Source organism: Gavia stellata, chromosome 6, assembly GCF_030936135.1.
Source record: "Gavia stellata isolate bGavSte3 chromosome 6, bGavSte3.hap2, whole genome shotgun sequence".
In the NCBI taxonomy this organism is placed as follows: Eukaryota; Metazoa; Chordata; class Aves; order Gaviiformes; family Gaviidae; genus Gavia; species Gavia stellata.
Window position 1 is genome coordinate 36,425,234 of NC_082599.1, and position 24,322 is coordinate 36,449,555.

The 24,322-nt window shown below is 36.8% G+C and overlaps 1 protein-coding gene across 1 annotated transcript; it reads left to right on the top strand.

The window, feature by feature from the left end:
* Nucleotides 1–5: 5 nt before the first annotated feature.
* PALS2 (protein associated with LIN7 2, MAGUK p55 family member) lies at nucleotides 6–23,795 on the top strand. The gene is made up of 11 exons (XM_009810386.2): nucleotides 6–122; nucleotides 4,591–4,743; nucleotides 12,727–12,879; nucleotides 13,406–13,633; nucleotides 14,829–14,960; nucleotides 16,967–17,066; nucleotides 17,617–17,685; nucleotides 18,735–18,896; nucleotides 20,557–20,759; nucleotides 21,166–21,294; nucleotides 23,619–23,795. The coding sequence occupies exons 1-11, from the start codon at nucleotides 6–8 to the stop codon at nucleotides 23,793–23,795; spliced, it is 1,623 nt and encodes a 540-aa protein (XP_009808688.1).
* Nucleotides 23,796–24,322: the final 527 nt, after the last annotated feature.

The following is a 24,322-nucleotide window of genomic DNA, read 5'->3' on the forward strand; positions in this document are numbered from 1 at the left end:
CAGCCATGCAGCAGGTCCTGGATAACCTTACTGATCTGCCGACATCGACAGGCGCTGAAGAAATAGACCTGATTTTTCTTAAAGGGATTATGGAAAACCCTATTGTAAGATCACTTGCTAAGGTATTTAAACTTGCTGCTCTGAGTAGAATCTGGGAATATTTTAACTCTTTAAATTATTGTGTGAACATTGAGTATGGATTGCGGTATTACCAATGGCTTTTACGTACGGTATCTCTTACTAAAAGACTTGAAGGAGTTCTAGGAGTTCTTGAAGGTGAAGACTTGGTGTAATGTAATTTCTGTGCATGCTGATTCATTGTTATATGGAAGAATCTAGAGGAAGAAGAAAAATTCAGAGACTCCAGAAATAATGTGGTAAAATTATTACAAAGAAAATGTGAAAATACTTGAAATTAGAAGCAGTTGGTTTTAATATAGTCTCGTGACCACTGTTGTGTGTAAAACCCATATGCCTTCTGATTTTTAGTATTTATGCCAAAGATGAAAAGTGAGAGCAATAACCTTGTTTCCCCCATGGCGTAAACAAGTTTTCTTTTTGTCTTTGGCTCAAAACAACTTTCTGATCAGCTCAGTGAAATATTCTTTCCATGCCCTTTCCTGGATCTGAGAGTAATACTGGGACCTTTGGTTGTCAGCTCTCTGAGATATGGGCTATCCTTAGTTTTGGTCTAGCATTATGAATGTCTTTTATTTGTAGATGGTAAATATTTATAAATATGTAAGGTGATATTTGCAAGAACATCTTTGGACTCTGTAATTAAAATGTAGTAGGAGATGCAGTCAATATTGCACAGCACTTATATTCTTTCTTAATCTTACTTCATAAAAATAAGCTCCTTTCATGAGGAAAAAAAAGTTAACTTAAATGTAGCTGTCTCTTTAATATGAATAGACATCTGAAACAAATGTCCTCTGGGCAGCTATGAAATACTCTGTAAAGCTAAAGGATTGTTGAGCAGGGATTTTGCTCAAGATAAAAATCTGGAAAGGAAAACTTCTCTAAAGAATTAACGTAAGAATTTACTTCTTTAAGCTGTTCAAAAAAATTGGTTGTAAGTGGAAGACATTGCATAGTAATAAACTTAGAAATAATGGATGTGTCTCATCTGCTAGTGGGATGACTGCAGAAGGAAAGATTTGTGTACTAAATTTAGTGGAGTAAGTAAAAGCATTTTTTACTTAGAGTTTTTTCCAACTTCAGTATCTGCTGCATGCGTCATCTTTAATTTAATATTTATCATGAAGAAAATGTTCATTGCAAAGCATTTTTTTCTTATCAAGAATTTGTGCTTTAATGGCCAATTACAATTATGTGAAATTTAATGACTAGCAGATGTAAAAAAGTGCTTATAATGGAAACAGACTCTTAACTAGAGACTTGCTTTATCTAGAATGCTGAAAGGTTTTAATTGTGTTCATATAACATGACCTCACTCATATTTTCTTTTGTAATTATTTCGGAATTAAACCCAAAAACTCAGTCCTAACCAGCAGAGCTAAATAAGGACAAGATCAAAATGACATCACATTTCATGAGGTATATAGATATATCCATTTGTCTCTAAAAATATGTAAAACTTGTTTTTCTATTAGAAGGGCTAGTTTTAACAGAATAGGCAAGTCTCAGGACTCTGAGATGGTCAGATTATTTAAGCAGATTAATTTCAGACCAGGCCAGAAATGTAAATGCTTTTTCATTTTCCTTTATTAGTCAGTTATTAAGACTAATCATTGTGTAAAGTATCGCAAAAAGGAAAAAAAAAACAACTTAGGGAAATGTGCCATGAGCCATACAAACTTATTTTTTCTTTTCAGTCCTTAAAAAAATGAAGGCAAGCAATAAGCATAATAGTTCATAATATTTGCAATGCAAAGTTTGGCTAATCTTTTAAAATTGTGTTAAGTTTATTTCACACTTTTTCTGTGTAGAATAAAGGCATCAAGGTAGAAATTAGACCTTTTTTCAGATAGGGTTCTTGTACTGTACCTTTCCATTCTTCAGTGGGTGGTAGGTGAAAGGGAAAGTAACTGTAATCACCGTAAAATGCACTTTCCTGTCATTTACTGATGTATATGCTCAATCCTAACTAGCCTTTAGAATTGTTAGCTTTTTTGAAAACAGTTGTTGAGTTTGGAACATGCATGAATTTTACTCAGTTTTGCTACTGAACTGTCTTATCAAAATTCACTTCTCCTGGATTGTTAGCTATTCTTTTGAACCTCAAAACATTATCTTCCTTTCTGCAGTCACACTATTGCTTTTAGTATTGTAGCATAGCCTACAGCATACCAGGTGGATGCCTAACCCAGACCGAGGAAACATCTTAGGAGTAATCTATAAACATTGAGTTACGTATTTAGGATGTTGGAGGCAAAAGCCTTACTATTTCAACATTTGGCGAGTATAATAAATATTGAATGAATCAAAAGACTCAATTCAGTATCACTTTCTGAAATGATGAACTGAACTAAAAAAAATAATTGCAATATCTAAGTTAGCAATTCCTTTTTTTTCTTTCTTTCTTTTTTTTTACTTTTTTTTTTTTTTTAATTATTCCTATCACTCCATATCCTGCTACTCCCCAGCATATTACAGGATCAGAGCTTGTTGACTGATAAACTTTCTGTTTCCTGGTATATACATGGCCTTGATTTTGGAGTGAAGGGTGAAGATAATTGTATTTAGATTACACTCCGTGTTAGTGCTAGTATTTTAAAGAAAAGGAGTGAGAAAAAAGGTAACCCATATTCTCTAATTTTATAAAGGTTTTGCAGTTGCAGTATGTTTAAAAGTCAGTAGATTTGTGATTTTACTTGCTATAAAAGAAGTAAACTTTAAAAGAAGGATATTGTTTACTGTATGTATTATGTACAAAATAGCATTCCCTTGTTAAGGAGAATGTGTGTAGGTGCCAAGCTTCCTATAGCTTTGTAATCATGGTCATTTGGTTTGTGCGTGTTGGTGTTGGGGAATGTTTGAAATGTCTTTCTCTATGTTAAGTTAGCATTTCCAGTGTTTGATCATCAGTCCTGCAGAAATACCATTTTATAGATATGAAGTAGAATTTAATACCCAGATGATTTCAGGAAGCAAGGTTTTCTGGTTTTAGCAAAATTTTATTTTAACATCTGTTTAAAAGCACTAATAAAAAAGTAGATGTGTTGTGCATACCTTCAAGTTACATGTATGGGATGTATATATAGATGACTCCCAATTACATCTGGTTTTTGTCGTGTTTTTACATGCTAAAACGATTGTTCTTTTTTGAGCTTGTTGCTACATGATTGTAAATAACTCTTAATTGAGTGCATTGAGAATCTTCGTTATTTTTGGCCTCCTCTTACTCCCTAATTTTGTGATACAGCACTGCCTGTAATAAATAAGTGAAGCATTTGGATTTATGAGATGTTTCTCTTGCAGGTCAAAGCTCCTACCTTTCAATGAATTTAAGTATCTGCAGTGTTTAGGGAAGGGTTATGTCTGCAGCAATAGCTCTAGAAAGAGATGAAAAGTTACCACAGAATCACAGAATGGTTGGAAGGTACCTCTGAGGGCATCTGGTCCAACCCCAATGCTCAAGCAGGGCTACCTGGAGATGGTTGCCCAGAGCCATGTCCATGGCTGTTAAATATCTTCAAGGAGGGACATTCCACAACCTCTCTGGGCAAACTGTGCCAGCGCTCCATCAGCCTCACAATAAAAAAGTGTTTCCTTCTGTTCAGAGGGAACCTGCTGTGTTATTGCTTGTTGCCTCTGGTCCTGTCGCTGGGCTCCTCTGAAAAGAGCCTGGCTCCGTCCTCTTTGCACCCTCCCTTCAGGTATTTATACACATTAATGAGATCCACCCCCGCGAGCCTTCTCTTCTCGAGGCTGAACAGTCCCAGCTCTCTCAACCTTTCCTCAGAGGAGAGATGCTCCGATCCCTTCATCATCTTTGTGGCCCTTTGCTGGACTCTCTCCAGTATGTCCAGAACTGTACACAATACTCCAGGTGTGGCCTCACCAGTTCTGAGTAGAGCTGGACCTTCTGGCAAGACTATTCTTAATGCAGCCCAGGATACTGTTAGCTGCCTTTGCCGCAGACTTTTCTTTAGAATTTCCTTTATTTATGCAGACTTTCCTTTAAAATTTGCTCTTTTGAAGGTATTTGAATGAGAGGAGCCTGAGGTAAATGCTTCTTTTGCAGACTTTATTTTTTTCTCAGCAGATCCCATAGTTCCTTCTTCTTTTGTCCTTCTAGAAGGTGTACTTGTATTGGGTTCTGAAGCAGGAAAGATCCAAGGCGCTATACTGTTTAGAGAGGACTGTTTGGTGTATATAGCATAGAGGTTATAGGAAATAAGGACATGCAAGCATCTCTGACAGGTGCTGCTTATAAAGTTTGTTGGGTCACGTAGTTAAGCATGCAAAGTCCTTCAGCAGTTACAAAGATAAAATATACAGATTATACTATATGTAACTTTTCCAGCTTTCCTGCTAAATGTTTCACCAAGAAATGGATGAAAAGGTTCATGAATTGGAACTACTTGAAACTTACTGTATAGTCTCATATATTTAATCTTACAGGCTCACGAACGACTGGAAGATTCTAAACTTGAGGCTGTCAGTGACAACAACCTGGAGCTGGTGAATGAAATTCTTGAAGACATCAGTCCCTTAATAAATAAAGATGAAAATATTGCAGAATTGGTTGGAATACTCAAGGAGCCTCATTTTCAGGTGCCACCTTTTTACTGTATATTGCCAATTTACTATATCAGTGTCCACATATGGATCTAGGAATAATAATGAAGCAAAACCTGAACTGTAGCAAACTTTAATATGTGGGATTTTACTACGAAAGAAAGCTAAAGCAGAAGCCATGTGAGGTTAAGATTGAGCATGATTTTATTCTTTGATATCGCCTAAAGAATACCTTGTCTCATATTAAAATACACTTGAGTTTCTGTTAGAAATCTTGGACAAACATTTACTTCCTATATAAGTGGAGTTTCTGTAACAATTCCTTGAAGTTTTCATCCTTAGCATTTCCAGGTGGTCTCAGTTCCTGATACTGACCATTCTGCACTTCAGTTCAGCTGTTGACATTATGTACAGTTTGCAAAGTGAATGATTGTGATTCTTCTATGACGCGATCTGCACTGCAGCTTAAGTTGGGACTCTGCATCCCTCTCAGTGTTGCTCTACTAAACATAAGTGAAGTTTTGACATATGCTTTTCAAAAGCAGATGTTTTTCCATACCTGCCATTCTATTACCAGCTTCCGTACTGACCCTTGAAGATTATTAGGGTTTGTAAATCCTTGGTAGATTCTGGACTTTCTAAGCAGTCTTCAGCTGTTTTTAGTACTTAGCTATAGGTGTCCTGTAGAAGAACATAAGCAAACCTTTTGCCACAGTATAAATGTGATTCTTTTGGCAGACAGGTGTAGAGTCATAGACATTTTTTGGGTGTATGAGTTTAAACACACATTTTCTTTCTAAATTTGCAGTTATACATTATACAAACATAGCAATGAGATGCATTACTGTTTAACATAGATAAACACTGGAAATGCTGTCAAGCTGTGTTGTGGACTGTTGGAAGAGGGAATGCTTTAAGACCTCTGCTTTTGAGGTAGTAGCTCTTCTGAGTGCTGACAGTTTCTCTTGTGAAGAGCAGTATGTTGTCCTCCCTTGTGCTCTTATTTGTCCAGAAGGGCGTCATAGCTAAGGGATCAAAGACTATGATTTGGAGACTTAATGGTGAGTAACCCTGTAAATCAGTCTTCGATCCCTTAGCAGAAATTGGTACTGGAAAAGGAGAGGATGAGTTTGGAGGAATTGGTAGTTACAGTGCAAAAAGATTGGAACTCGGGGCCGACTGGTGCAGTGACAGACTGGACAAAGATCCATTGTGTTAGGTAGAGAAACTAAAGCTGGTAAGTTAAAGAGAATGAATCAAAAGATGAAAAGGACTTAATAAGTGAAGTGCTGGAGTTAGACTGACTTGAAAGGCACTGTGGCGATGATCTCTGGAGAGAGATGGCAAAGACCGGAGACCAGCTGGGCAAAGAATCTTTGTGGTGGAGACTGGAAATGGCCTATAGGAGACTGAGATCAAATAAGAATTTTAATTAGGGTGAATAGCCAATACTAAGGTAAACCCAGCATTCACTCCTGTTCATTGGTCATATTTACAGAGAGGCACAACATGATGATGATGTCAGTTACTCCATTAGTTCAGGCTTAAGCAACTTGCACATTTTATTCTAAAGTTCCAAAGTAGCTGGTGAACAAAAACGCCAATACTTACGCTATTTCTTGTACATTTTTTGTTGTTTGATTTATAAAGAACAAACTTTAAATTGCATATATGCTATGTTAACTTTACAGTTTTGCTCTGATCTTTTGTTAGTGCTTCCTAATTGTACGTTAAAGGCCCATTTAACAAATATCTCTTCTGTTTTCCTTCCCTGTCCTCAGTAGTAGGCATCTAGTGAAGACTGTAAGGCTAGGGCAAGCCAACAGTGATACCTTCCAAAATGTTTTGTGAGGATTTAGTGATCTGTTGCTCTGACTTCTGAGTGAGAAGTAGTATCACCCACTTGTGGTGGTGTTCTCTTCCATCAACTTGTTCAGTTGTTTTTTAAACCCATGTAAAAATGTGGCATTCACAACATCCCACATCAGTGGAGACTATGTTGTTTTGGTTTTGAGACTGTCTCCTGTCAATTTCACTTAATATCCCCTTGCTCTTGTGTAGGAAGAAAGTGAACAGTTTTTCTTAATCAGCTTTTCCATGTTGCTTGTGATTTGAGAGACCTCATTTTATATGTGTTTCTGTCTGTCTCAAATAAATAAAAAGAAGGGAAGCAAAGCTGTATACAGCTTCCCAGAGTCACTTGTAGCAGCATGGATTTATGAAGTCGTGTAATAATTTCTGTTGCATCTCCTACTCATTGCCTAAAAATTCCTAGTATTTGGTTTGCCTTTTTAACAGCTGGTGAATAGAATAGAATAGTTTAGCTGGAAGGGACCTACAATAATCATCTAGTCCGACTGCCTGACTGTTTCAGGGCTGACCAAAAATTAAAAGCATTGTCCAAATGCCTGTTAAACACTGACAGGCATGGGGCATCAACCACCTCTCTAGGAAGCCTGTTCCAGTGTTTGACTACCGTCTCAGTAAAGAAGAGGTACCTCTAGGCTCAGTAAACATAAAGTGGGTTGTTTTTTTGGTTTGGTTTTCTACTGTTTACACCTCAGAGATACCACTTCTGAGTCTGCCAGTTAGTGTTAAACTAGGATTGTGTTTTCCCTTGCAGTCTGTGTTGAATTTCATTTGCCTTGTTCTCACTCTGTTGCTCATGAGGTGCTCCTGCAGGTTACAATCAGTTGTTTTACTCCTTAAATAGTTTAGCAGCATCAGCAAACACCGTCATTTCACTTCTCACCCCCATTTCCTAGATCACTTATCTGACATGTCAGTGTATTGGCAGGAGTAGAACTGATCCCACATGCCTGTGGGAAATCCCGTGGTGACATGGATTTTGAAAACTAATAATACTATATTCCTGGCCGTAATTTTTCTGTCTTTTTAACCAGTATTTTCATCCACTTGAGAGCCTTACAGCTTATCCTATAGTAGCTTTGTTTCTTTAAAAGACTTTGATAAAGGGGTCTATCAAAGGACTTTTGGAAATTGATCTATATTATCAACTGTAACAGCCTCGTTGCCATGCTTGGTGACTCTTTCAAGGAACTTAACTAGATTTGAGAAGCATGACTTCCCTTTATTAAAGCATTTTGATGCTTTCCCATGATCTATTTTGTCCAATCATTCTGTTTTTTATGGAAACTTCTAATTTGTTTAGTATCAACATCAGACTTACTGGGTCACAGGTTGTTGACTTTTCCTTGGAACCCAGTTTAAAAAGTCATGTCACGATTATTGCATGCTATGAACAAGATTGCATGTTGCTTCTTTCACTATACTGTTGGGCGAGTCATGGGTATGTAAGAGAAATAAGCCATTTCTAGAGCTCCCTACTTCATTTGCTGGAAAACCTGGATTGTACAGAAAGAATTAGGTACAAAAGGAAGATAAAACACTATTTGATGGTTAAGATAGTTAAATGCTGCCCTGGAGAACTAAGCTATCATTCACTCAGTCAGAATTAGAGTTCATTTAAAAAAAAAAAAGTTGTCTGAAGCAGGTTTAACTTGTATTTTTTTTTTATTTTCTAAGTGCCTGTTACGAGGCCTTCAGTCTCATTTGCAGAAACAATGAGCAGCTTTGGCTGCTACCTATAGCCAAAAAGCAACTAGCTACTCTACTTTTAAAAAGTAGATCTGATATGATTCTGTTTTGAAGCCTAAAATTAGGGTGTACTTTTGGGCCCTTAATTTTGTGTTTTCGTTCCCCATCTGAAAGCAGGCAACAAAGACAACTGAGGCCAAAGTAGCAGTATTTTGATTAAGTGTTTTTATTTAACTGATATCGTAGTTACGACCACTCTAGAAGAGCTTTTAGGACAATTTGCAGACCAAAATGTGGATACAATATTCTGTCTTAAGTCTTGGGGAGGCTGTATGTCTCTCTCTTTTGAAAAAGAAACAGAAAATTAACCAAATACTGAAGAAATAAGTGCTATCCTTTCTGCCTCATTTGGTGCAAGGAGGCATATTCCAAGTTCTGCAGGAAGGCACCTGTAAGGAAGAAAGGAAAAATACGATGTCATTTGTAATTATAGAAAATGTAATTTGCATCCTTTCTGCAGTTCAGTAAATGTGTAAACAAGCCACCTTGACTTGACTCTCTTAAAGTTTCATGGACACTATTGTGTAACTGTTTTAGAGGCTGATTCTGTATTCTACAAATGAATGGTTCCACTTTATCACAGCGTCATCTTACAGTTGTAACCTACCTCGGCATACAAGTATCAAATGTGGTATACAAGTCCTCAGTGCGATAGCTTATTTGAATGTATCATTTAGTGCTGAAAATACCAAATTACAGAACTTAATTTCTTTTATACATTTTTATAGAAGAACATTGGGGAGGGATTGTCTTCTGGAGTACAGGTGCATGTATGGTTATACTATTATGTTTGACTGTCTGTTCCCTCCCTTTTCTCATTTCTCCTTTCATTACTTTCTTTTTCTTCCTTTCCACTTTTTACCCCTTTTAGTTTTAACTGAACTTTTCAGGGGTCGAAGTGTGGAAGATACTAAGTTCTTAGGAGTTTCACAGGATTGATGGCTGGCCATCAGGACAGTATGTATTGGAGAGCTGGGTGGCACATGCAGTGCATGGAAAAGCCTATAGCAAGTCTTACCAGACAGTAGCTGGAGAGCAGAAGAGGAGTGGTAAGAGAGGTTGCCTTGAGGGAAGAGGGAGGAGTTGAAAGTATCACACTGCTGCAGTGGTTAAACATGCAGAAGAATCATTTCTGCTGCTTATGGAAGAACTTGTTCAGTTACTTTCAACTTTCCAAGAATTATGCAAGCCATTCATCCTAAGTAGTAAATTCTGCTGGCAATAAAATAATTAATCGGAAAAGCAGCCAGTATTTTCTTCTAATAGTTAGTTTTATAATGGCTAATCATACCTTTAAAATGTTTAATTTAGAAAAGTGATCTTAAGTTGCTTCTTAGACAGATCTTAATTTATAGGGTTATTTTTCCCACACATTCATGCCTCCCTACCAGCCCCCCTGATTTCTCTTAAGATCTTAAATGATTTCCTCACTTTTCCAGAACAGCCTTTAAAAATGTCTTCTTTTCACATGTACATTAGGGGCCTGTAGTCCATTTATTAAGTTCTAATTTTTAAACAGTGTTATCAGAGAAGACTAGCACATATTTAGTGCATAGAAGAGGAACGGAAGTATTTTAAGTACATCTGAGGCCTGAAGTGTTATGACAGGAGCCCTGAATTCAAGACCATAGAGCTGTTCTGCTTTTGTGTATTTCCCCCACCCCAGCCCCCAATTTTATTTTATGACAGTATCTTGCATAAAGGGGCCATACTATTTGCCACAGGACTGTATATCCATTGTGGGATATCTCTTGTGATACACATAGAGTTCTTCTAAATGCCGTATTCCGGCAACATTGCCATTTTTTCCAGGAGAACCTTTCTACAGTCATCCAGTCTTGGACAGTCAGCTGATCCTGTTTACATACACTGCATGGAGGAAACTTTGAACCATTTTATGGTTGTTGATTATTCAGTCCATGTTGTTTTGCAGACTTTGACAGTGGTTTTGTAGGTGTTCCAGCACCAGAAAGGTCAGATTCCAGGGGAGCTCTGGAGTTGCAGGAGCAGAGGATATCACTTTTTCCAGTAACATAAGAAAGAAACAACTGAAGTTGATGCAGCTGTATTTCTCAGATCACTCATCCATATTACTGGAATAAGAAAGTAACAAAGCAACGTAAAATGTTGGAGAGTAGTCCAGCAGTGGATACAGACACATGGCCCCTGTTGCCAGGTGGCTTTGTTTAAGTGTTCTTCAGGACTGTATGCCATTGACCTGGCTGGAAACAGTCTCATAAAACTGGTATAGATTCTTGAGTTTCAGAACTGAGAGTTAGGTATGGGAAGGTGGTAAGTTAAATATGGCTTGTTTTGAGGAAACCGATAAACTACTTTTCTTAAAGAAACCGTTTTATAATTGTGGGCAGCAGTGTACAGTCCGTGATAGTACTTCTGTGACTCATCCATCACTTAAATAGCAGGAAAAAGATTTTGTGATTGAGAGATGGCTAAGTAGTCATTGAAAGAATTCATGCTTATCCATAAAACTGACTGAATAAATAGATCAGAATGTGGAATGGGATCAGATTTAAGAACTGAAGAATCTTACAGAGCATGTTAATTTGAAAAGGATGGCACAGACTGTTTGCTTAGTAGACTTTTTTGACTGTGGATCAGACTATAATCCATAAATTATATGACCGTTAAGGGCAGGGAACTGTACAAGCATGGTTATGCTTTCCATGAGAAATCTAGTGGTTTGTGGCTAGAAAGTTTGGGGACAATTTGTTCTAGCATGTGACCAAAAGAGAAAACTGGAAGTATGATACCGGTGTATCTACCTGGTTTTGTCAGTGGTAATGTGTTAAAATGTGTAGTTGATGCTAGTTGGTTTCATTCTGGAAATGTAGAAAGATCTAAGAATGTTTCTTGCAAACATTGGCAAAGAGAAATCTGTTCTGGTTTCTGGATTGGATGTGTCTTGGCTAATGAAGGATTAGAAATTGCTACCATCTGACAGCTGCTTGATTTAAATAAATGATTGTTTTACCTATTTAATTTGATTTGGTTTGTGTCCACAGTATCAGAGCAGCCACAATAAGCAGCTGTCTTTACAGCCTTAATGGCAGGGGCAGAATCGGTGAATTAGTACCTCCTTCTAACCTCAAGTTGAAATATCAGCAGGATCATCGTGTAATGGGCAGATTAAAATGACTGTTCAGGTTCGTGACACTTTGAGGGCTTGCATGTTGAGCTTAGCGCTGAACTAATATGGTTGTACAACTTTTGGGTTAGAGGTGGTTTACAAAAGGATTGAACAGACTGCATAGCAAAATTGTTAAATTTGCTTAAATGTTGCCTGCTCACCTGCTCTGCTTTCTGGTAGTTTGCTGTCTTCCTCTGGCATGTGCATGTCACTATCTGTGACAGTCCCTATGGTGTCTTCTCTTTTTAGCTACTTATTTGACACCAGTCAGTGATCTGACTTAAAACCGTATCTCATCAGGTCACTGAATGAAACAGAGCTATGTTGTTTGAGGCCTAGTGGGCATCTCTTCTACTTGCTTCTTGTCCTCTTTCTGTATCTGTCACTGAGACTCTCTGTGCTGTAGGATGCTTTATCTTGAACTACCATGTATGGTGGCTATAGGGTGTCCCTTTTCCGATTTAAGACAGAAAGTCTCCAATGTCTAATTTCACAAGTTTGATCTTGTTTTACCTGTATGTATTGTCTTATAAATATTTTCTTTAAATCTTAAAGTATCTTTTATGAGGAAATCAAGTCTAAATTGCATTGTCTTCCAAAGATGATTATATCTATTTGGATCTCCTCCTTTTGCTTTGTATTTATGTATGAGGACTGGTGAAAACACCATTAACTGTAAGGTCAGAGATCTTGTCTTCCAGAAAGTTAATTCTGTCAACTTGTATTTATTTGGTGCTAGAATTCTGCCTTGGCTTTATGCAAGCAGAAAGCACTCATTCTGCAGATTGCTAGAAATCTTTGCATACCTGTAATTATCCAAATTACTGTGGAGGAAAATTTTATTACATTAAACATAAGTATCTAATGATGAGTTATCTTCATTTTTTTGCAGTGGGTTGTTCGTTTACTTTCACCATTTGCTCGGATACTGTCTCATTAGGTGAAAGACTATTTTAGGTACTCCTTTTTCCATCTTCTTCCTTGCAAGATCACATAGTCCTCCCAAATTAATTACATTTCTCCTATACTTCCTTAAGAGTCATTTGTATTTACAAAAGAGAGCATATTTTTCAAGACAGTAGGCTTATCAGTCCCTGTGAGTACTTGTATGTCAATTTTTGCTCCATTCCATGTGAAGTAAGAGTTTCATGATCTGGTCCTAAAAGGGCAGATTCAATGGTTATTCAGCAATAAATTCTTTTGCAAATGGTTCTTTAATGATTTAAAAAAAGGCTTTTTCTGTTCCTTTGCAGTCACTCTTGGAAGCACATGATATTGTGGCTTCAAAATGTTATGATTCCCCTCCTTCTAGCCCAGAAGTCAATAATTCTTCAGTGAACAACCAGATTGTTCCAGTAGATGCTATTCGTATCCTTGGAATTCACAAAAGAGCAGGAGAACCACTGGTAAGTAATTGAAGATGACTGTGTCTTTAATTTAAAGTGCGAGTGAAAACGTTTGCATATGCCTGATTTCTTGCATTATGTTTTAAGTATTTCCATTATTATGTTGTGTAATTTAATGGGTGATAGGATCGGTATTGAGAGGTTGAAATAAGAAGATACTTGTGTTCAGGATCTCCATCCTGTTCTCTTTAAGAAATTACGGGATAGTGACTAGGCAGTCACTAGGCTGAATGACTTGCTAGCATAACTGACTAATACAACATCTGTTTGATCCTGATACAAAATGACAGGATTGCATGCAATCGAGAACAATACAGTCGTCGTTCAGTCGTATGAAAACCTTGTCTGGAAGCACTTTTGTGTCACCTGATGTATTCCTGTGTATTAGGAAATGTTACACTGTAGTAACTACTACTGTCTGCTTTCAGACAGAATATCCCATAGCTGTATGTTTTTGCTTGAGAGAATGGTAAAATGAAATTAAAATTCAAACAATGGTAAACTAGATGTCACATACCTCTTTCAGGGTGTTACGTTTAGAGTTGAGAACAATGATCTGGTAATAGCGCGAATTCTTCATGGCGGAATGATAGATCGACAAGGTCTTCTGCATGTAGGTGACATTATTAAAGAGGTGAATGGCCATGAGGTTGGAAACAATCCAAAGGAATTGCAGGAACTGCTGAAAAGTATTAGTGGCAGTGTCACTCTGAAGATTCTCCCCAGCTACAGAGACACTGTTATTCCTCAACAGGTCAGTAGCACACTTCTAACAATTCTATCAAAAGAACTTCTGCTTGGTACTTTATTGTGTAAGATTATTTTAAGATGTTGGATTAGATATATTTTGATTATTTTGTGTATTTAAGACTAGCAGGAAAGCTAAAATGTAGATACCTGTGTTCACCTTTAAGTACATTTTGGAAATGGGTTTATTCAGTAGATTAATACCACGCCTAATATGCCTGCCTAAAAAATTCTAATTAATATCTAAGATAGTAGTAAGATTGTATAGTACATATAAAGCATGTTTCTTTGACATCCAGTGACCTCTGATGACCTAGCCACAACCACACTAAACTGCAGTGAACTGCATGTGTTTATAACATGATCAGTGTCCAAGTAATCTGTTTCACAGAATTCAGAAACATACTGAATTCAACAGATGAGCTTGAACTCACTGACTTGAGTAGGAACTTGGATGGTGGCTATTCCTTATCCTTTTGTTGTTGCTGTAGGCTTTCAATTTCTCCACTGCAGAAGTAACTTGTTGCTCTATATCAGTGCCTTTGAAACATCTTCTAAGACACTCCTTCAGGTAGTGGGTCTTAATGTCGGTGACTATAACAGACTATGCTTACATTAAGTAGATGCTGAGGGAGTGTGCTGTATTTGAGGCAGGTGCACTGCTTCCTTTGCTCCCCAACCTGGTAGAAAAAAGTCAAAGATGTTTCCAGTGTACTGATGCAACTTACTGTTTCTTCCCCTGCATCAAATCTGAGTCTTAAGCAGTCACATATCTTGTTTGTTTTAAACCATTGAGTTCATGGCAAAATTAGTTCTTAAGATTCCATAAGCCTTGAATACAGTACTCACATTCTGAGAATTTTTTTTATATTTTTAAGAAATTTTAAGTCAGAATACTAATTGAGTTGTATATACTGAAATGCAAAAATGTGTTTTGTAATACATTGTCCAAATAGAGCAGTTGTTTTTGTTTTATTTTTGTCATGAAGCTCCTTCAGCCAAGGTTTGCACTGCTGATTATTCTACTCTCTCAGCGGGTATATGCCAGTTTATTCCATAGATTGTATTTTACTTGCCAAATGCAACTTTGATCATGTCAGACTTTTTATGCTGTAGGTAAAGGGGTTACTTCGGTTTGACAGATAAATTAGTAAGAATGTCTTTTATAATGTTTAAGCTTTGTAAATTTTTACACATTTCAGGTTTTTGTGAAGTGTCATTTTGATTATAATCCATATAATGACAACCTCATCCCATGCAAAGAAGCAGGTTTGAAATTTTCTAAAGGAGAAATTCTTCAGATTGTAAACCGGGAAGATCCAAATTGGTGGCAGGTTGGTAAAAAGATTAAAAAAATAAAATAAACTGAAAAGCTTTACTAGTTGCCTTAATAAGAAACTTTAAATTATGATCTACTTCCATTTAACAGTAGATATAAGAAAAAATATTTACACTGCAATCCAGTGTCAAGCTAATGTCAAGATATTAACAGTTGAAATACTAGAGAAAATTGAATGGTATAAATTGTATAGGTAACAACTTATTTTGCTATTACTGCTATTTATTTGTCTTTGTTCTTGTATCATAAGCCTAGACATTCCAAAATCGGTTTAAGTGGACAATTTCTAGCAGAAAGTCTTAGGTTGACCATGTTAATTGTGGTAAGCCTTCCCTGACAGCGACTGTGGAGGAAGTGGACCCCTTCCTGAGTGCTCAGAGTTGAGGGGAGAGAGAGGGAAATTAACCCTGTGGATTTGAAGAGGGGTGAGAATAGCTGTTTGCAGAAGATGTATCTTTTATTTCCACAGTGGTGATCAATGTCTGTGAGCTGTAACATGCATGTTCATAATCAAAGTGTTTGGCACTATTTCAAATATTGGCAGTTCATCCTGCTTTAAGGTTGTATTTCTGCATTCAGTCCTTCAGTACAAATGTAATCCAGTGCTTATGCTATTTTTATTTTTTCCAAGACACTATACACACAATTAAACATCATTAGTGCCTTTGAAAGTGGGATGAGTGAACCTTTAAGACACTTTTCTCAACCGAGATACTCAAAATTCCAAGTGGCAGTGGCATTCTAGGCAAAGAGTTTAGCATTATTGATTTCCCTTTCTATCCCTAAATTGCTCACCCTTTGCTAGATAACAAGCAATAGTGAGCCAAACCAAACGTTACTTGAGAGCAATATATATATGACTTCTTTAAAAGCAACAAAGTCTGAATATACATCAACAACTGTTGCTGAATTCTGTTGCTTGTCAGTGACAGTAATAACAGAAAGCAAGAGAATAAAAAGTGTGAGGGAAGGCAGAAAATTTATTACTGCCAAGTTAATTAGTTTCAGAAGTTAGACACTCCAAAACTCCGGAGTAGTTTGACATTTAGCTTACATGCTGTCTTCTGTATTGCTTTGTAAATTCTCCAGTTGTAACTTGTGGGAGTCCAGGAGAAATAAAACTTAAATACTCGATCAGTAGCAAAAATGAAATGCGTTAAACCAGTATAGTGTGTTGCAAGTATTGCTATGCAGATCATGCCACTGCGAAAAAAAAGTTAGTTTTTCCTTGTGCTTTCTAGTAATGCTAGACTCCTACTGAAAACCTGCTAGCTGTAAAAAATCAGTTAGTCATAGGTAAAAGTGTACAAGTTGAAAAGCAAACAGTTCCCGTTAGCAAGAGACAGGCCAACCAGTTATGGAGAAGAAAAGTGTAATATTTCATAACTCTGTGTTTGTATGTGTTCAGCTTGCTGAGAATTGAGCTTGCCATGAAATTATTTTAGAGAGAATCTTAGCCAAACTTTAATTGCTAGGAATACTTAAGTTACTAAGATTTTAAATCTGTAGTTACTTAGTGCAAAAAGCTTGAAGGCATGATTAGGCACGTGTTAATGGCATTCACTGTGAAATGACAGTTAATAAGCTGCACTGGAACCTGTTTGGAGCAGCTCAAGAATACAGAATAAGTGTACTGTGTACTAGAAGGTCTTGAGTTTTGTCACTTGAGAGTTCAATGTCTGGAGCCATAGAATTCCATTTAGGATTTTGATGCCAAAGGTTTATGGCTATAGTAGCTTACTAACAATGGGAACCAGTAATGAAACTTCTTTCTATTTAAGTTTCCTGAATTTTAATACTCAGTGGCAAGGCACTGTTACTCTAAGACAGAATTTTAATATCCACATCTGAGTTTGAATTTTCAAGTCTCATTAGTAAATGTATCAATACTTACCATTGAAAAACTCTGGCAGTGTGAAAGTTGGTCAACACCATGTCGAAACACCACGTCGGAAAAATGCTTCTCACAAGTTACCTATGATTTTTATTTCTTTTCCCCAGGCTAGTCATGTCAAAGAAGGAGGAAGTGCAGGCCTTATTCCTAGCCAGTTCCTGGAAGAGAAGAGAAAAGCCTTTGTTAGGAGGGACTGGGACAACTCAGGTGAGATTTAATGAATTTCAGGAATAGATTTTGCTCTGACTCCATTTGTTTTGCTTTTCCTGACTTCATAGATACTAGAAAACTGCTGTGCGAGAATACACAGAATATTGCAAAATGCTAATTATTATATTTTGGCTTTGGCTGAAGCAGAGGGGCCAAAGTCTATGCTTAGTCTTCAAAGGTACATGAATCAGTTTTGCCACCTGCTGATGAAAAGCTAAATGAGGTGGGGAAGGCATAAGAATTAGCTCTCTTTTTTTTAATTATGTTTTTATAGTATGCACTGAAAGTTAATAAATTAAACATGTTTGATAGATTTTTCTGCTGCTTTTTACAAAGCTTTCTAGGAAAATGCATTTTTTTCTCCATGTTCTTACTATACCATTTGATGTGGATGAAAATAGATGTGATCTCCTGCCCTAGAATATAAAAAATTCTAAAATAGTCCTTGTAAATTTAATTAATCTAAACTTGCATATGTTCATGTAAATAAGCTTCAGAAAAACACATTTAACAAAAATGATGAGTTGGTCTCAATTTTCATTTCTAGGGCCTTTCTGCGGAACAATAAGCAGCAAAAAAAAGAAAAAGATGATGTATCTCACTACAAGAAATGCAGGTATCTCTTAACATTACATATGAGTCAAAGTTCTCTAAACTTCTAAACTTGGAAAGTCTAGTGTATCCAAAGCTGAAAAATTTGCAGTAAAATATTTGATTATAAATTTGATAGATCATGTTTTTATGGTTAAAGCAATAGCGACCAGTGAAGATACGGTGGTGCTGAGTACATCTTTTGGTAGGTGGAAGTCAGAGAAGAACTGTGTGCTAAAAGAGAAAAAGAGTGAAAGCTTTGTTGCCAGCAGGTTGAGGGATGTGATCTTTCCCCCTTACTCAGCACTGGTGAGGCCACACCTGAAGTGTACTGGGCTCCTCCCCAGTGCAAGAGAAACATGGGCATACGAAGATGATGAAGGGACTGGAGCATCTCTTCTATGAGGAAAGGTTGAGAGAACTGGGACTGTTCAGCCTCGAGAAGAGAAGGCTCGCGGGGGTGGATCTCATTAATGTGTATAAATACCTGAAGGGAGGGTGCAAAGAGGACGGAGCCAGGCTCTTTTCAGAGGAGCCCAGCGACAGGACCAGAGGCAACAAGCAATAACACAGCAGGTTCCCTCTGAACAGAAGGAAACACTTTTTTATTGTGAGGCTGATGGAGCGCTGGCACAGTTTGCCCAGAGAGGTTGTGGAATGTCCCTCCTTGAAGATACTTAACAGCCGTGGACATGGCTCTGGGCAACCATCTCCAGGTGGCCCTGCTTGAGCATTGGGGTTGGACCAGATGCCCTCAGAGGTACCTTCCAACCTCAACTGTTTTGTGATTCTGTGAAAGGTCACTAATTGTTAATCACAGTTTTCCCATTCTGATCAGTCTCGAATTTTCTCCTTGGAAGTAAAGGTAATCATCTGACCTTATGCTGTCCATGAAGGGGTAACTATTTTATTGCCATAGTAATTTAAAGCAAGAAAGCTTGTATCAGACTAAATGCCCTTTGGGTACTCTTTATATTCACGTGTGGTCTGTTGATATATAGCAGGACTGCTTAATTTTTTTTTCTTACAGTACTGACTGTGTATTAACTATTTTTTGTACATTTCTCAATGTAGAATTTGATCGTCATGAAATCCAGATCTATGAGGAAGTAGCCAAAATGCCTCCTTTTCAGAGGAAAACACTAGTCTTAATTGGGGCCCAGGGAGTGGGGCGAAGAAGTTTGAAGAACAGGTTTATAGTACTGAATCCTACTAGGTTTGGAACTACAGTGCCATGTAAGTTGTCAGCATTCCTATTGTATTATAATACTTTGAATCTCTGATTATCTGGAAAATACCTGGTGTTTATCCCCGTGATTCAAGGTAGGAGTAATTTTGTCAGAGTATAAAAATTGTTATAGAGTGGGAAAACAAAAGGTTCTTCATCTTCTCAGAGAACTGAACTACCATATGATGACCAGTGAAAATATTTGTAACTAGCAGTTAAATGTCACTGATGCTGCAGAAAAACAATTTCTGTATGTACTGTATCACAGTCTGTTAGGTTTCTTCAGTGTCAGTCACCATCAGTTAGCGAGGGGATTCTAGAAGTTCTTAGTAGTGTTCTGTAATGAACAGCCAGTGGAGTTTCTTAGGTTTGCCGTTCAGTTTTCCATCTGTAGAAGCACCCTAGGCATTATAAATTGTTACTTTAGTATTAGAAATGTAGGGAAAAGCAACAAACCTCCAATAAAACTGAAGTGTTTGTGGTCTCCAAGATGTGTATGATAATCTGATGCTTTAATACATCTAGCCTCAAGCCCATGATCTTTCTTTTTCTCTCCCTATCAACTTCAGAAAAAAACCTCCTCCCTTACTGAAGTATTGTGTTCTTGCCTTCCTTCCAGATAGTTACTTTGCTCATTCACAAGATCTTTTTTTTTTTTTAACTGCCCCTTCCTGCTTGACTGCTGACCAGAGAAGTCTACCCTAGCTACATTGTTGTTCTCCTGCCACCTGCTTTTCCGAATTTCAAAAAAGTCTGTTGCCTTCTGTTTTTAGTGGACAAGAAGTAGATCTGGTAATAGGGGAGGAGAGACAGGTCTGAAAGATAAATTGTGCAACATGAGAACCAGTCTCTCTCATCTGCTGAATGACACCAAAACTGGCCAGGGCACTAAGAATTGGTATGTGTGACTGATAACAAGGTTGACTTTTCAGTGTTACTTTTTTAAAGAAATCTTCCCCTGGAAATATCATTATTTTATATTGGAAAAATACTAAGAAACCTTTTATTACTTCTAAAATTCTTTATTCCCTTTTTAAAAAGCCCTCAAAATTACTGGTTTCTCTAAAATGCTATAGAGATGCTTAAATACATAAAGTAATGCAACACAGTGTAAAAATGCTTTTACTTGGAGGTCTTGAACACCCTTCAAAAGCATAAAAAATAACTTTTCCCACGAAGCAATTTGACAATGTAGTCAAGCACATGCAGTACATAGTTTCTTGTATATAGAATCTCCTCTCTACTTTATATTTAAGGTAGGATAATCAGTAATCTTAGCTGGCCTCAATTTTCAGAAGTACATTTGGCATTTGAGAGTTAAACTTCCAGTTGATTTCCAATTCACTTAAATAATTATTTTATCAAGTGAATAATTAAAAAGATTACATGAGTGAGTATTGTATATGGTGTGAAGGAGTAATACAAAGGAAATAAGCAAATGGTGGGTAAGCAACATATAGGAAAGAATACAAATAAAGGGAACAGGAGGGGCTGTGCTCAGTTTTGAAACTTACACTAGAATAATGAATTAATCTGTATTTGGAACAATTATAATTGTATATTAACGTGTATGATACTCTCCCTAACTTAATAGGCAGTCCAGTCTCATATTTGTATTCCAAATACAAAAAGAAAACATTCCATTTATATTTTAAATTTTTTGTTTAGTTACTTCACGAAAGCCAAGGGATGATGAAAAGGATGGGCAAGCATACAGATTTGTGTCACGAGCTGAAATGGAGATGGATATTAAAGCTGGCAGATATTTAGAGCATGGAGAATATGAAGGAAATCTTTACGGCACCAAAATTGATTCTATCCTTGAAGTTGTTCAGACAGGAAGGACTTGCATCTTGGATGTGAATCCACAGGTATATCATTTATAATGTTACACTACAATTGTAGGAGTATAATGTTGAAGAGATATGCCTTTAAATTTGAAGGCTGCTTATCTGGTTTAAAGACGACGATATCAACTGGATTCTTGCATTTGTGGCACTTAGTTGGAATGAGTTAGAAAGATGGAAAAAAACCCAGCTTAAATTCTGCATGGAAGAGGAGTCTTGCAGAGTAGTAAATAATCTTTTTACCCAAGGAAAGAATGATGTTGAGCATTCCAAAAGGCAGTGTAGGAGTTTCCAAAATAGAAATAAGAATCTTCGCTTATGTTTTCTGCCCATTGTAACAGACTAGTTTTGCAGTGCCCCTTAAGTAATGGGGACATGTGGTGAGTCATTCTCAAACTTAGAGGTTTTTTTTCTTTTTCTTTGCTTCTAGGCCCTGAAAATACTGAGGACTTCAGAATTCATGCCCTATGTAGTGTTTATTGCTGCTCCAGAGTTGGAGACTTTGCGTGCTATGCACAAGGCTGTGGTAGATGCTGGAATTACAACCAAACTTCTCACTGTAAGCAGATTATTTCATATTTAGTTTGCTTTGAACAGGATGTTCTTACATTTTTTTATTATTTTTTTTAACCTTTCATTTTAGATTGAATTTGTTCTGAAAGTAATGTCTCTAAGAAAAGTTAGGCAAGACTTTTGCTGATTACTTAGTAGAAGTTAATCAAATGCTATGTATAAGGCAGATTGCTTCTTTCTTAAAAATAGACCTCTTACAGAGAAGTGTTGATTACAGAAATTACTTGTAATGTGTTCTTTGGGAAGTGTCACCTTTGATTATTTGCAATATCTTTCCTTCACTTTCCCCATCTCTCCCTTCAAAAAGTTTTGTTCAGGTTTGTCTTATAATACAGGTGTGCTTTAAAAATGTATTCTGTAATCCTTAGGAAAGATATTGCAGCCTGCATTAAAAATCCTCCAACCAACAAGAGAATGCAACTAGGCCTTGTTTCCACTGCAGTAGCAGCATGTGCTGCACTGGGAATGGCTGCAAGCTGCCAGAGTAAGAAGTATTGAATAGCTTCTCTTCCTCTTAAGTTCATCGGATTTACCATGTAAAGCAAAGTGGCACATTTTGTTCATTAGATCTTCTTTCCTTTTCTGAGATACAGTGTGTAGTAGAGGGAAGTGAGACATGCTTCCGCCAGTGCAGCAAATATTCTGTATGGGCATGAACTTTCCCAGCTGCAGGATCAAAGCAAAAAAAGCCAGATTGAGCAGTTAAGACGACTATCCTCTCTGTTCAGCAGTACGGCTTCCCCACTTGAGAAAAGCCATGGTTTGCTGACAACTCGCAACAATAGTGCTGCAGCTTAGATAGTAGCAGTATCTTGTATAATGCTGACAGGGCATTCAAAGCAATAAAAGGGGAGGTGGGTTAATTTCCACTAAATGAATGTGGATTTTTAGTGTGTTTTTTTTTTCTTTTCAAACCTGTGAGATCCCATTCTTTTAACCACATGAGAGACTGTCCAGTGTTAGTCATGGATTCTGGTTATTACAGCTTCTAGTATCTCTGTGGGTGCTCTGCCTTTCTGCTTCCCTGCCCCTAATGAACCCTGAATTTTGTGGTGCCTATACAAGAAGGCAAGATTAAAACTGTCCAGAGAAGTATAAAGATAATTTCCTGCACTTCCTAATATTTGATTCCCTAAGGGACATCCTTGCCTTTGTTTTGCTTATCCTTATGAATAATAAAGAGGATAGTTACCTTTAAAATACACATTTATGTATCTTTATGGATTCTAAACCATATCTGTGCACATGTACATAAAGAGTATAATTTCCCATTTCATATTCTTATACTTCTTGAACAAATGAAAAACAAACATCATTTAAAGTATTATGTTCTGCTTGCTAGTGGGCCTGTCTACATTATTTCTAGGATCCTAAGCCATTCCATTGCAAAAATTCTGTCTCTTGTGGTGCCACATTTTCTTGTCTCCTTCATTTACTGTGAAGAAAAGGCTATTCACAAACTTACTTTTTCATTTGGCTTTTGTATTTACAACTGTATCTGGACTTGAAAATATTAAAATAAATATTGTCAAGGGGACAAATCTCATCACTTTTGCACAAAAGCAATTTTTTTGTAAGAAGTTGAGATGAATTTTCTAAGAATGTAGGACTAATGAAACATAAAAAAAATGCACATTGGCAGCACTTCATGAAGGCTTCATAATATAGGAATATAAATTTCCTGCATATTTTGCAGCTCATGTCAGAACTAAAATAATGCAGCAGTAGTTTACAAATGAGGAACTGATGTCAGGTGAACAAGGCTGAAATGTAGCCTCTAAATGCAGTAAAGTATTCTAGAGCTTTATTCTACTAGAAATGTATCTTTCATTGTCTTTTATTTCATACTGATTTAAATTCTGTGATTTTGGGGTGCTTTCTGTGGAAGTAAAAAAGGGCACAAATATATTTACATAACTGATTGACTCAGTCATTCTTAAAGCATTAATTTTATTCTGATTGGATCCTCGGTTGCACGTACAAAATTATTAACTGCCCATGATGCATACCAGCCCAAGTTCATGTGCTTCTATTGACTTCCTTAAAAATTGCAAGATTTGCAGACATTGGGTTGCCATATTTAACATTATTGGCACAACTCATAACATTTTCAGCCTTTTCAGTGCATTTTAGCTTAAGTAAGTTCTATGTGGATTTACTATAAATGAAAGCGTTCGTTATTTTTAAAATATATTCAGTATATAGCTTTAAATAGTCAGTTGCAGTATGTCATGAAGGGATACTTCTTCTGTATTTATAAGGATTTGCCAAGTCTTACGTTCTTAGTAGTCTCTAAAATCTCTTCAACAGGACACTGATTTGAAAAAAACAGTGGATGAAAGTGCACGGATCCAGAGAGCATACAACCACTATTTTGATCTGACCATTGTAAATGACAACCTAGACAAAGCCTTTGAGAAGCTACAGACTGCTATCGAGAGACTGAGGCTGGAACCACAGTGGGTCCCAATTAGCTGGGTATATTGAGATTTCTCGAGAGGAGCTTAAGTAACAAAATCAACTGCAGCAAATATGCGAATGTGACGTTGTGTAGATACTGACGATAACCCACAGCACCTGTGCATTTTTACTCTGTGTATATTCAAAAGTACACTATTCTGAATTTTTATAAAAATGTTGAAGGGAAAGTGTACTTAAATATGTAATTTATTTTAATTTTTCTAACTTTTTACAGATAACCTTTCTATTCATATCACATGAAGGAAATGCGTTTAAGCATTTTTATATGTTTTGATTTAGTACCTTTGCCTTTTTCATCTAAGAAACTTTCAATCATTCACTTCAACATTTACATCTTGGTCTTACATTTTCACTGTGATTAAAACAAGGATACTTGAAACATTTTTTGTAAAACTTGTTAACGTCAGTGTTTAACTGGTCAAAAGTCTATAGCTCTTATTAGGAAAGAACACTAATTTCTTTGGGTTTTTTTCTTCCTTAAAAAAATAATGATGTCATGGGAGCAGAATTCTAGATATTAAAAGCAGCAACCA

Coding starts and splice junctions, on each gene's coding strand:
- PALS2 (XM_009810386.2), top strand. CDS start 6: ATGCAGCAGGTCCTGGATAACCTTACTGATCTGCCGACATCGACAGGC. Junction 14,961..16,966: donor AAGATCCAAATTGGTGGCAG/GTTGGTAAAAAG, acceptor TCTTTTCCCCAG/GCTAGTCATGTCAAAGAAGG. Junction 17,067..17,616: donor GAGGGACTGGGACAACTCAG/GTGAGATTTAAT, acceptor TTTCATTTCTAG/GGCCTTTCTGCGGAACAATA.